Source organism: Euleptes europaea, chromosome 12 (assembly GCF_029931775.1).
Source record: "Euleptes europaea isolate rEulEur1 chromosome 12, rEulEur1.hap1, whole genome shotgun sequence".
Classification (NCBI taxonomy): Eukaryota; Metazoa; Chordata; class Lepidosauria; order Squamata; family Sphaerodactylidae; genus Euleptes; species Euleptes europaea.
This window is the reverse complement of record NC_079323.1, coordinates 24,837,073-24,851,174: the sequence shown is the minus strand read 5'-3', so window position 1 is coordinate 24,851,174 and position 14,102 is coordinate 24,837,073. Positions and strand designations below refer to the sequence as shown.

General features: G+C 42.9%; 1 protein-coding gene across 1 annotated transcript in view; it reads right to left on the bottom strand.

Moving 5' to 3' along the window:
* Positions 1-1,267: 1,267 nt before the first annotated feature.
* The window catches only part of LOC130485453 (WD repeat-containing protein on Y chromosome-like), a 38,263-nt gene continuing 25,428 nt past the window's right edge, over positions 1,268-14,102 (bottom strand). The window contains exons 21-29 of the mRNA XM_056858654.1: positions 12,453-12,615; positions 11,025-11,129; positions 10,141-10,199; positions 8,075-8,216; positions 6,800-6,839; positions 6,630-6,718; positions 4,738-4,904; positions 1,546-1,643; positions 1,268-1,458 (exon numbers count right to left, since the gene is read on the bottom strand). Coding sequence (XP_056714632.1) covers positions 1,278-1,458; positions 1,546-1,643; positions 4,738-4,904; positions 6,630-6,718; positions 6,800-6,839; positions 8,075-8,216; positions 10,141-10,199; positions 11,025-11,129; positions 12,453-12,615 — 1,044 coding nt within the window. The 3' untranslated portion in view covers positions 1,268-1,277. The remainder of the gene's footprint in view (positions 1,459-1,545; positions 1,644-4,737; positions 4,905-6,629; positions 6,719-6,799; positions 6,840-8,074; positions 8,217-10,140; positions 10,200-11,024; positions 11,130-12,452; positions 12,616-14,102) is intronic.

Genomic DNA, 14,102 nt, shown 5'->3' with positions numbered 1-14,102 from the left:
TACGTTCTTTGTGTTATATCATCGTCCAAGATGTTTGCTAGAAGAAGGAAAGGTAAGAAGAAATATGTGAAGCAGCATGCAGAATTGCTTTAGTCTCCTGCTTTTCCACACATGAAAAGTGTTGAGCGAAATGAAGGTCAAACCCATCGTATTGTAAGTTTTTGTGATGCCTTTTATTGAACTTTAATAAAGTTCATTGAAATCAGATGGTTTGTTAAAAAGCGGAGTTCGCCTTTTTGTTATGCCCGGTTTCTGTGTTGGCAGTGCTGCAGCACCAGATGAGACGACTTTCTCAGGCTCAAGGGAAAGAGATTCAAATGCAGAAAATGAGTTGCTCCAATCAGGGAGCTGGTACTTTCACATATATGTGTAAAAGGCATGCTTGCAAAAGAACCACCTAAGTGTCATCAGATATCATTTTCCTCTTGTGAAGAAACGTCATGAATACTTAGAATATTTCTTGCAGGAATGCAGTTTAGGAAGGGAAGGAGACAATGCCCACTCATTCTGCATTTTAGTTGGCATGTGATCGTACCTTGTGTAGCTGGGCCAGTTTTACTGGATCTGTTACACAAACAGTGCAATCCTAAAGAGATTTCCTCTAGTCTAAGCCAATTCATTTCGGTGGGTTTAGACTGAAGTAACGCTGCACACGATTGTGCTGAAAGTAACTTATAGTCTGTTTAATGCGCCTCTTACTGGGTACAGCAGTGGCACAGATCCCTTTCTAGGCTCATTCTCATTTTCCTGCTGTTTTGTCCTATTTAGAAAGAGCAACTCTGCTTTGGAGTGAACATTGTTATGGATAGCATAAGCCATAGAGAAGGAAATAATCCAGAATAAGTGCTCTTAGCTTTTTTGCTAAGTATTCCTGAATATATCCAAGAGTGGACTGTACTGCATCTCTTTACTGTAATAACATCTCAAACCAGTGTGGAGTCTCAAACCAATGTGGAGACCCAGGTTCAAATCTCCACTTTGACATGGAAGTTAGCTGGGTGACCTTGGGCCAGTCACTCTTTCTCTCAGCCTACCCCACCTCTCAAGGTTGTTGTGAAAGAGAGGAGAATGATGTAATCCACTTTGAGTCTTGGGGTACAAAAGAATTAAATAAATCCTGAGAAACAACACTATGATTGAACTTCCAGGGATTAGCTTCCATGTTTTTTCCCCATTTTGCAAAGTTTTCTGCACCATTTCATGGGGAGGGGAAAGGAGCAACAATATCATGACTGACTTAATAGGCCCTTGTTTCATTACCCTGGCAAACTATGTGCTTACGGCTCAGCTACTCCTTGATAATGAACACTAAAAATGTCTGTCCCAAGAATCGACAAGTCAGGCTTCTCACAGTTTCCTGGGAAACTGTCTATTTCATAATAGTTGATGGCGCGGTAAGTGTTTGGCTTCCCACGGCTAACCAGTCTGTTTAAAAGCTTGGAACGTTCATGCTTCAGCCTGGAAAAAGAGAAATGAGAATTTGGAACCAATGAAAACTGCTTGTAAAATGTAGAACTTCCTTGGTCGGCCGAGGCTTGGACTTACCTCCTACTTGGTGCTTGTGTGGAAAACTGCTTGTTGATTTCTTCTTTTATACCCTCATCAGTAACTTGGGACAACCCAGGGTTACAGTTTGCTGCTTCCTGATGAAAGAAGGATGGCAGCTGCTGCATTATTCATACTTATTACCGCTGTTTGAACAGGCACAGCTGCCAACATCACACCTTCCACCAATGGAAGTTGGGAGTGTGCTGCTGTGCTGAAGAACTCGCATTGAAGCAGATGGCAAAAGATTAGTCTATGGCCATTTGCATTCTGTACATTCCAATTACTATGGCACCAAACTGTTATTTGTATCTCAAGTCTTCACTTAACAGGCATACTCAGTGCAAGAACCCCCTTTTAACAAATTGTAATTGCAGCAGCACCTGTGATTTTTGCACCCTACTGTATTTGCATAAACCAGTGGTTCCCAAAGTGGGCAGTACCATCCCCTGGGGGTGGGTGGGATTACCTAGGGGGGCACTAAGAGGCAAGGGGACAGCAGGGGGGGCACTAGAGGTGGGCCCCTTCAACTGTGTTGTTGGATAGGGTAGGGGGCACTGGTGTTGAGTTTGTGAAACCAAGGGGGCGGTGGCCTGAAAAGTTTGGGAACCACTGATATAAACACTTGAGTATGCTGGAAATAAGGTGCATTTTCATCCACTGAATGGAGGTGGCTTGTTATTTTTATTTTGTGTGTGTGTTAGGTGCCGTCAAGTCGCTTCCGACTCATGGCGACCCTATGAATGAAAGTCCTCCAAAATGTCCTATTTTTGACAGCCTTATTCAGATCTTGCAAATTAAAGGCTGTGGCTTCCTTTATTGAGTCAATCCATCTCTTGTTGGGTCTTCCTCTTTTCCTGCTGCCCTCCACTTTTCCTAGCATGACTGTCTTTGCCAGTGACTCTTGTCGTCTCATGACGTGACCAAAATACGACAGCCGCAGTTTAGTCATTTTAGCTTCTAGGGTCAGTTCAGGCTTGATTTGATCTATAACCCACTGATTTGTTTTTTTGGCAGTCCACAGAATCCGTAACACTCTCCTCCAACACCACATTTCAAAGGAATCTATTTTCTTCCTGTCAGCTTTCTTCACTGTCCAGCTTTCACACCCATACATAGTAATGGGGAATACGATGGCATGAATTAACCTAGTCTTGGTGGCCAGTAACACAGCCTTACACTTCAAAATATTTTCTAGCTCCTTCATGGCTGCCCTTCCCAGTCTCAATCTCCTTCTGATTTCTTGGTGCAGTCTCCCTTTTGGTTGATGGTGGAGCCAAGGAATAGAAAGTCTTGAACAATTTCAATTTCCTCAGTGTCAACCTTAAAGTTGTGTAATTCTCCTGTAGTCATTACTTTTGTTTTCTTGATGTTCAGCTGTAGTCCTGCTTTGGCATTTTCTCTTTTAACTTTCAGCAGTAGTCGTTTCAAATCTTCACTATTTTCTGCCAATAATGTAGTGTCATCAGCATATCTCAAATTATTAATGTTCCTCCCTCCAATTTTCACTCCACCTTCATCTAAATCTAATCCAGCTTTCCTAATTATATGTTCTGCATATAGATTGAAGAGATAGCGAGATAAAATACATCCTTGTCTGACACCTTTGCCAATTGGAAACCATTCCGTTTCTCCATATTCTGTTCTAACTGTGGCCTCTTGTCCAGAGTACAGGTTGCACATTAAAACGATCAGATGTAGTGGCACACCCATTTCCTTTAAAACCAGCCATAGCTTTTCATGATCCAGTCAAAAGCTTTGCTGTAATCTATGAAACACAAGCTGATTTTCTTCTGAAATTCTCTCATATGCTCCAGTAACCAGCGTATATTTGCAATATGATCTCTAGTGCCTCTTCCCTTTCTGAAACCAGCTTGAACATCAGGCATTTCCCGTTCCATATATGGTAACAGCCTTTGCTGTAAGATTTTGAGCATCACTTTACTTGCATGAGAAATTAATGCGATGGTCCGATAGTTGCTGCAATCTTTGATGTCTCTTTTCTTGGGTATTAGAATGTAAATGGATCGTTTCCAGTCTGTGGGCCATTGTTTTGTTTTCCATATCTGTTGGCATATTCTTGTCAAGATTTTGATGGACTCCATTTCTGTGGCTTGGAATAGCTCTATTGATATCCCATCTGCTCCTGGTGATTTGTTTCTCCCGATTGCTCTCAATGCAGCTTTCACTTCACTTTCTAAAATTGTAGGTTCTTCGTCAAAAGATTCTTCTTGGAAAGAATCTTTTATGCTTTCATCTCTTCTGTATAGTTCTTCAGTGTATTGTTCCCATCTTTTCTTTATTTTGTCCTGTTCAGTTAATGTATTTCTATGCTGATCTTTCAGCTTGCCTAACCGTGCTTTAAATTTCCCTTTGATTTCTTGGATCTTGTGGAACAGATCTCTTGTTCTTCCTTTTTTGTTGTTCTCTTCTATTTTTTTACACTGGTTATTATAATAGGTCTCTTTGTCTCTACGTGCGAGTCGCTGGAACGTTGCACTTAGACTTTTGATTCTATTTCTGTCACCTACTTTTGCTTCTCCTCTATCTCTGGCAATTGTAAGAGTTTCCTCAGACATCCATCGAGGAATAGTCTTTGCACATTCTTCCTTGATAATATCTCTAGTTTCCACCCATAGTTCTTCAGGTTTACATTCACTTGAACTTAGTAATGCAAATCTGTTCCTTACATGGTCTTTAAACTCTTCCGGAATATTGCTTAGATTGTATTTTGGTGCTATGAATGTTTTGGTGTTTTTCTTAAGCTTTATCTTGATTTTCGATATTAACAATTCATGATGTGTACCGCAGTTGGCTCCTGGTCTTGTTTTGGCCGAGAGAATAGAGCTTCTCCATCTTCTGCTTCCAATTATATAACCCATTTGATTTCTATTCTGGCCGTCCGGTGATGTCCATGTATACAATAGTCTTATTTGGTTGCCTGAATTTTTATTTTGCTTGTTATTAATTCCACATTGTGGTGTTTTCAGCACAGTAGACAACACCCCATGGGGTGGTGTCCAGGGGCTGGGCCCTGAATCTATTCTGTGTACAGTAGGATGGCTTCTTGGGACAGTGGCAAGACCCACTGGTAGAATGGATTCACAGTATCTACGCTACAGATCAGTTGTTCTTCAAGATAAAAATAAATAGTTTTGCAGCTGAGAGCCAAACCTTAGGTTTGTGTATCACCTGAGTATTCTCATCTTTGTCCGTGATTTGCAAGCCAGACGACTCTCCCCCTAGCACTGGATGATTAGGCATACTTTGTGGATCAATCAGAATCTCGTAAGGAACCATGGGATGCTTCCAGGAAGCCGGAGTAAAAATGTCCCAAGGTTCTGCCTGACCAAATGTTCCTGTATGGAAAAAGAAAAATCCTAACCACACTGAAGAAACAACATTCATACAGACATCGTGGATAGATTCACTACCTTTGTGTAATTGCAGTGAAGAACAACTGTGCCTCAAGATAATGTTTCTAGAGGGAAAATGGTAAAGGACCTGGGTATTTAGGTACAGAATATTTGTCAAATGAATAGCACTTTTGCTCTTTTTCTAGTCAGTACATGTTGCAGATTTTTTAAAACTCCATTTTCTAACATCTAGATGGGGAATCCCAATTTTGCTCCAAAACAATTGTCAATGACTGCGAGGGAATCTGGAGATCTCTGTAAGCACTCATTTGTCAGGGACAGACTGAATGCTTCTTGTTTGTACTCGGTTTTTGTATGAGTAATCATGGTTCCTGGCTTCTCTATCAAACAGCTGCTGCAATACTTAGCAGGTGAATATTAAGTAAGAGTACAGTATGAAGACTTGAAGAACTGGAACAAGGGCAAATTAATGTGTGACCAACATTATGGTCCGAAATACACTGAACCCATTAGTTAACAGTATCTTCCAAATTTTTTATTTAAAATTAAATTTAAGAAGAAACTATCCCATATGAACATGCCACCTGCTGATAAACTCTTTTTTATCTAAAGTATTTCCACCTGCCTCAGAACCATATGGGTCTTAAGATAACAGAAATAAAAGGGCCTTATTTCAATTATGAAATCACAACACCCATTTCAGAGGGCTGCAAAATAAATTGTTCTTATTGAGTTTCTTTCAGTGTTTTGCCGGATAATAACAAATTGAGGTGAAGAGAGAGGAGCTAAACATAATAAAGGACTACTTGTGTTAGTGGCAAACACAAAGATTTATGGCATCTTGAACACTAACAAATACAGTGAGGCACAAGCTTTGTGGGACAGAGTCCATTGTGGGAAAAAGTTTACAGAATGGTGCTCAAAAGGTGAATAGTGCAAGTGATTATACCATGCCTGTGACATTTTTTAGTATCTTTACAATACTCTTTCTCCAATGAGCTCAGAGCATCTTGGGTCAGTCTTGTCTCTTTCATTTCATAACATCCTTGTGAGAGGGGTTAGGCTGAGAGAGTGTCTGGCCCACAGCCATCCAGCAAGCTTTGTTGCTAAGTGGGGGTTTGAAGCTGGGTCTCCTAGTCCCAACACACTGCTATACCACACTGACTTTGAGAACCAGCGTGGTATATTGGTTAGGAACTGTAGACTCTTCTCTGGAGGACCAGGTTTGATTCCCCACTCTTCCACATGAGCAGCGGACTATAATCTGGTGAACTGGGTTGGTTTCCCCACTCCTACGCATGAAGCCAGCTGGGTGGCCTTGGGCTAGTCACAGTTCTCTTAGAGCTCTCTCAGCCTCACCTACCTTACAAGGTGTCTGTTGTGGGGAGAGGTAGGGAAGGAGATGGTAAGCCGGTTTGATTCTCCTTAAAAGGTAGAGACAATCGGCATACAAAAACCAACTCTTCTTTCCATTTCTCTGCCGAGCATAGCCAAAAAGAATCCATGTAATTCCAATAGAAACATCTGAATGGAACAGAGTTGAATCATGTACTCATTCCATTGTCAATTATACGAAAACCCTTGGCTGGTACTAACAGTGAGGAAGTAAAATTCTGAGTCCGCTTGATTGGTGTTGCTGTTGGCTTTTCCTTAGGCTAATGCTGATTGCACTTAAAATGGACTGTATTTTGTGAATGTAGCATTTACCAAGATATTCTCCTGCTAGACTCCACAATCGAACGGTACGATCAACGGAACAGGATAACAAGATATTATCTTCGTCTATAACCTCTAACCTATTTAAGTCAGAAACATGATATTCAGTTAGGTGTATAAGCGCAAGTCGTTACTTTGATAGAAGTCAAGGCAATACTTACGATAGAACCAGGTTTATATGAGCTCTCCAGTGATTCACATCTATACCAAATGAAAGAAATAGACCTAAATTATGCACAGAATGTACATTACTATATGCATTAATATTCAAAAACACTGTTATATTAACATCAAATTGGTCTGAGGACAGACTTACTAACCTCTGCATTGATAGGAGCTGGTTCCGTTTTGTTTTGCTTGCCTCTGCTTTTGTTCTCTTCACACACATCATACCTGCGTCCAATTCAACACCAATTTTCACCTCACCCTACCATGTTTCAAACAGACTGTTGGGTTTCTTTTTAAAAAATTAAGTGGAAATAAGTAGCTCCTAAGCTTGATTCCCCAAGGGGAAATACATCTACATAAAAAGGGGGAAAGTGCCGAGCCATAGCAGATTGTCCACTCAGCCTCTGCACGTCCACATGTACCCTAAATCATTAAATCCATGATCTTAAAAGCAAAGATGCCAAATATTTGAGCAAGGAGACGAAAAGTTATGCAAGACAAAATCATATGCTTGCTGAGAAGCAACTAGGCTGCTCCATACTTGTGTTAAAAAGGGTAACATCTAAGGGTAGCCAGACCACACAAGCAATTGTTTGGAGTGTCATATTTTGGAGAGAATCAGTAAAATAGCATTTGTTCTGAAAACTCCACTGCACAATCCCTTGCAATGTCTCAGAGGATGCTGGGGTGCGATTTTAGTGCCCAAGCGATTTCTGTGATTATAAGAGGTTCTGAAATGCACTTTTTGGGTCACACAGTGCAGCTTGTGGGGTGAGGGTAAAAGGTCTTCCACAAACCTGAACAGATCTTGCACATGCGTTTAGTCGGTAGTTTTTCTAGCAAATTCATCCCACTTACTTGGATGGAGTATTTAGAAGGAAGGAAGGAAGGGCCCTGGAATTTGCACACACGAAGATGCCTTATACTCAATCAGACCATTGGTCCATTACAGTCTATCACCCACTCAGACCAGCAGTGGCTCTTCAGGTTCTCAGGCAAAGGTCTTTCAAATCACCTACTGGAGATGTCAGGGATTGAACATGCGACCTTCTGTATGCCAAGCAGATGCTCTGCCACTGAGCTACTACCCCTCCCCAGATTTGCCCTGGGTGACAACATCAGCTCTACTAATGGCAAGCCTGGACATTATATGAAAAGACTGAAGGCACAAGAAACCCTGCTTTGTAAACTGGCTGCCTTATACCGCTTTTATATTGATTTGATCTGCTTTAGATATAAAGCTAAAACGTATTTACCCACGCACGTACATTTTGGTGCTTCTTGTTCTAGATCTTGAAGAGCATATTCTTTGATGTCATGGACATGCACATATCCATCTTCATCTGCTGAATACAGATATGAATCATCAGCAGTTACAGCAATGCTGCTGATCAGGGATTTCTCTCTAGACTGGAACACACATTGACACATGCATCTGGTAAGGTGGGCTGTGGCTCACAAGAGTTTATGGAACATTATGGGTTATTCGTCTTTAAGGTGCCACAAAAGTCTTACTTGTTTTGGCTGCAGCAGGCAAACATGGCTACTCTGAAATGTGTTCTAGTGACACAGGCCACATTCTAAGTTAACAGTTTCCATGAGGGATGACCAACTTTTGGAGTCCAGAGTTCCCCCAAGAACACAAATCTTAGATCAATTAGCATAATCTAGCTTTGAGAGCCAGTATGGTGTAGTGGTTAAGAGTGGCGGACTCTAATCTGGAGAACCAGGTTTGATTCCCTGCTCCTCCACATGAAAAAGCAGAAGAGTTGGTTTTTATATGCCGACTTTCTCTACCACTTAAGGGAGACTCAAACCGGCTTACAATCACCTTCCTTTCCCCTGCCCACAACAGACACCCTGTGAGGTAGGTGGGGCTGAGAGAGTGTGACTAGTCCAAGGTCACCCAGCTGGCTTCATGTGTAGGAGCGGGGAAACAAGTCCAGTTCACCAGATTAGCTTCCGCTGCTCATGTGGAGGAGAGGGGAATCAAACCCGGTTCTCCAGATCAGAGTCCACTGCTCCAAGCCAACCCTTGTAACCACTACACCACACTGAGCAGTGCATTCCAATCTAGAGAACCAGGTTTGATTCCCCACTCCTCCACATGAAGCCTGCAGGGTGACCTTGGGCTAGTCACAGTTCTCTAAGAACTGTCTCAGCCCCACCTACCTCACAAGGTGTCTGTTGGGGGAGGAAGGGAAGGTGATTGTAAGCCACTTTGAGACTCCTTAAAGGTAGAGAAAAGCAGGGTATACAAAGCAACTCTTTTTCTTCTGTAAGATATAGAACACGTACATTTGGGTGATATGTGTCCATTGGATGCAGGGTTGGAGAAATAATGCTTCTGAAAGACACCCTTGACTGTAGATTCATGGTGGCCCTTTGCCTTTCCAGAATGCTAATGATATGAAATATGGACTCAAACAGTTGGATCCCACCCATCATTACTGCTGCAGGAAGCAGGGGGATTTTCTCTGATTTCCCCCCTCTTGTGGCAGACCCCTAACATCCATCTCATACTGTCCTTGGGAGTCCCATATGCCCAGGGGCAGCATTTTGGGAGGCATTTGGGGCTGCAGAGGGAGCAGGGAGGTAGAACAGACACACTCTGTAGACAGAAATCCTTCCATCAATGCCAATTTTTGGCAAGATTCAAGCCTTTGTTTCTGTCCTTCCTTAAAAGAGTTTTTACAACTTGATTAAAATTCATAGGACCAGCGGGCATACACACAAAAGTGTTTTGCGAGTTACACCAAGCCCCACCGGTCATTATATGGTTATCCTTTATTTACCCTATAAGGCAACAGAGCACGCTTTCTGTAATAATTCCATCAGTTTATACATGTGTACGTCCCACCAATTTCCATAGAACTTATACATTACAGCCATAATATTCATGGCCCGATCTAGATAGCCCCAGGCTAACCTGATCTCGTCAGATCTCAGAAGCTAAGCAGGGTCAGCCCTGGCAAGTATTTGGATGGGAGACCTCCAAAGAATACCAGGGTTGTGATGCAGAGGCAGGCAATGGCAAACTACCTCCAAATGTCTCTTGCCTTGAAAAACTTACAGGGTCACCATAAGTCAGTCAAGACATGAAAGCAAAAAAACCCAAAACAAAACACATAATTTTCATGCCATACGTAGGATTGTGGCAATTGGTTGCAATCTATGAGGGATAATATGTGTGAATCTGTACTCCAAATTTAAAAAATGATATAAATCCATTGCAGTTAATCACAGAATGACTGCACCGCCCCTAACATTTCTAAGAACTGTATGGACCCAGTTTTGTACCATTATAGCAATTTTCTTTATCTGCCAGACTTACAGGTGTGAAACTTGCTGCAAGTGGATCTTCAGAGAACAAACTCCAAAAGTGTATATAGCCTAGCAGAAAAAAATCCAGTGAGGTGGTTAGAAATATTTCATTGCAACAAAAGTTTACTTTTATATAATTTATTCTTTTATATACTCCACCTTTCTCCCCAATGGGGACCATTTCCTCTACTCCATTTTATCCTCACAACAACCCCCTGAGGCAGGTTAAGCTGCGAGAGTGTGACCAGTCCAAGGAAGGCCACCCAGCAAACTTCCAATGGAGAGTGGGGATTCAAACCTGTCTCCCAGATCTTAGTCGGACACTCTATTCACTACACTACAGTGGCTTTGTTTAGCTACTCAATCACATTACTTCTCGCAACCATTCGAGACAAAATTCTCAGCAGTTGTATCCCTCACCAAAGGAATTATTCTGCCAAATTCCAGGCAGACAGTAGAAAGTACCTGTTCAGGCACAGCATTAAAGAACAGAACAAAAGAGCAAGCAAACAACAGCCGTTTCTGTTTTTATATGATAGAATAAAGAAAGACCTCAGTACAATGACAGGGAGAAAGTAGAAATGTTGTGCAGAGAAACACCTATGGGAATACATGCTAACTCTTCTGGTTGGAATATGCCCCTGTCAGATAATCTATGGAATCCCTCATCCTGCTGCTTCTCCAGCTTCTCTTCCCTTGCCTCAGGAGAAATGTTATTTTTTGCCATTTGATCCACTGTATTATCCTAAAGAAAAGATGTGATTCAGCTGAGATTTCAATTTGTTCATTTCCAAACATATACCCCTATCAATCAGTACAATAATATTTTTAAAAATATACAATTCAGTAAATCTCTAGAGGTGTGGCAACACAACTACATTGCATTAATCTTACCTTGTGGTCCATTGGAAATAAGAGAGGATGTTGCTGATTCAAATTTCACAGCACGGGTCTTTAGAAAGAGTACTTTAGTAACACTTGCATGTACAGCCTGGGAGGCTAAAAAGAGAAGTTTCACTCATTTAAAGGACGCTTCAATTAAACCTTAAAATTCTGCCTTGCCCCTACATTAAAAGCCAATAGTTAAACAACTAGTACACACTGATCTGAAACAAAACGGGGGGCGGGAACAAGTTTGGGTGAAATGGGATTAACCTAAGATATTTCCGATGTTCATTTTTGGCACTCCAACCTTGTGTAACAGAAGGCATGCTACAGACAATCCCGCCAATAGGCACAATTGTCATTTTGTATGAATAGGGCAGTGCGCATATTTTCCATGCATATGCAGCTTTGGCAAGTGCAGACACATTCCAGCTGGAATCCACATGAAGCCGCCTTATGCTGAATCAGACCCTTAGTCCATCAAAGTCAGTATTGTCTACTCAGACGGGCAGCGGCTCTCCAGGGTCTCAAGGCAGAATTCTTTCACATCACCTACTTGCCTAGTCCCCTTAACTGGAGATGCCGGGGATTGAACTTGGGACCTTCTGCATACCAAGCAGATGCTCTACCGCTGAGCCACGGCCCCTCCCCAGTGTTCCATTTGTGTGTACCCCAAAGCAATATGCACATGGAAAATATGTGAGTTGCCCCATTCATATAAAATGGCAACTGTGTGTACTGGGAGGGTCATACAAGTCCCATATCAAAGATCTAAAAATGATTTTTTGTTCCTATTTAAAGAGAACTTGCAGACTGTTACCAAAAAACTGTTTCACCCTCCCAAAGTTCAAGACTAACGTCCATCTATTTGCTGTTTGAAAAAATCTTTGTTAGCAAGAATGGACTGTAAGACACAGTTTGTTTTTACAAAGTAGCAGCCAAAACAAGCTCTTTGAAACAGCTGATGTAATTATTGATACTCTAAAGGAGGGACATGATATTATCTGAAGGGGTTTTATGTGCCAAATTAGGACGCCTGGATTTGAAAGTTCAAGCTTTAGTAAATAACCACCTCCTGCAGTAACCACCCATCTGAAAATTGGAAGATCCATTACGCATAGGAAGTAATAAGAAAAACAACCAATTATATTGGTCTGGCTGTATCATTCATGGTGGCAACTAGTATGTCTCAACTACACCTGGCCTCTTTAGACCACAAAACAACTTGGAATAGACTTTAAATTTCAATAGTAGAAAAGGGCAAGAGTCCAGTAGCACCTTAAAGACTAACAAAAATATTTTCTGGTAGGGTATGAGCTACAAATTCACAAAAGTTTTCCATTAAAAAAAATCCCATTTGCAATGATTCATACAGATATTATTAATCCTGGGGCGGGGGGAATACGGAATTGTTGCTTGAATCTGTGTGATGCTTACTTTTGGTATAAACAGAGGAAGTGAGAATAGGAGCATGGAATTTATGGCATATGTGGCCCGAGATCATATTCCAGACAATAATTTCGCCATCGTAACTTGACGTGGCAAGGAGAGAAGGTGGACACTGAGCAATGCAGAGAATATCTTCCTTATGTCCACGGCTCTGAGTAAAAAAAGGAAGGTTAGAAAAAGACACTCTTCCAAGTGTGTTTTGTTGAAGGTCGTTCCTTCTGCACAGGCATTTCAGGTCCAGCAAATTAACATAACTCAAGATTGCAACTGCCATAGTTTGAGGTCTTTAGTATTGTCCAACTACCCCCTCTTTACATGCAACAGTCTGTTTTCTGGTTCCTTCCCCTGGTAAATCACGCTGTTGGATCCAAAGCATCACCAGCAAAGTAAAGCTGGTAGAGCAAGAATTCCCTGACTCCACCCTCCTTCTGCGGCTCGCTGAGCCCTCTCCCCAATTTTGCTCCTGGGGGTGGGGGTCAAGGGACCCTCAAGAAGAGTATGAGAAGGCAAAGTAGTGGCCTGCAGCGGGAGGGGGAAGTGATTTTAAAAAAAAGTCCCTTCCTCCCCTGACAACAGAAGTGCCATTCTGCTAGTGTAATGGCACCTTTGCATCCAACCCATCGTCTCCATTTTGTTTTTTATTACAGCACCATTGTGATGTTTTTATTCAGTTTCCAAGCCCCTTTGAGGATCTTGACTATATATCAGGGTACAGATCTTAAAAAAACAAACTAACACGACAGCCATGAGATGGACAAATTTAGCATCATTGGTTTAGGGTTTTGTTTGTGCAGTTGATGCAAGAGATAATGAGATCAGGGCCCTGTGGGACCTTAAACAGTTTTGCAGGGCCTGCAAATTGGAGTCATTCCACCTGGCCTATAGTTGAGGGTAAGGTTGCCAGGTCCCTCTCTGCCACTGGTGGGGTTTTTTTGGGGTGGAGCCTGAGAAGTGCAGGGTTTGGGGAGGGGAGGGACTTCAATACCACAGAGTCCGATTGCCAAAGCAGCCATTTTCTCCAGATGAACTGATCTCTATCGGCTGGAGATCAGTTGTACTAGCAGGAGATCTCCAGCTAGTACCTGGAGTTTGGTAACCCTATGTCCCAAGACAGCCCCCAGCCCCGGCTGTCTGGGACTTCCCAGGCTCGCAGGGAACACGAGCGGCGCGGTGGACGCAAGGAACACACCTGGGCAGGGTGCAGCGACACCAGCAGAAGGAGGAGAGGAACGGGACGACAACACCCCGCCGGGGAGCGTCGGAGAGCTGGCAGAGCGTCAGCGCAGCGGTGGGGAGCTGGCAGCGTGGCGGCGGGGTGCAGAAACGGGGCGGCGTGACTCCGACGCTCAGCTGTTGCGCCGCCAGCCAGCTGGGAGGCGGACAGGCCTGCCCTGGGAGCGGCCGCGCCTGTGTCTTGCGGGGGACAACGGGAGCGGGGGAATCTGATTCGGCCCTTATGAGGGCTCGGGGGGTGGAGCCACAGGGACGGGGGCGGGGGTTAGGCCTATAAAATGGCCAAGGGAGCTGAGGCCAAGGAGGAGCGTAGTCAGAGGTCCTATAGCTGACAACAGACAGCAGTGTGGCCCTGGCGTCTTCTGAGGGAGAGGGCGACTCGGACTCTCTCTCAGAATGGTCTGA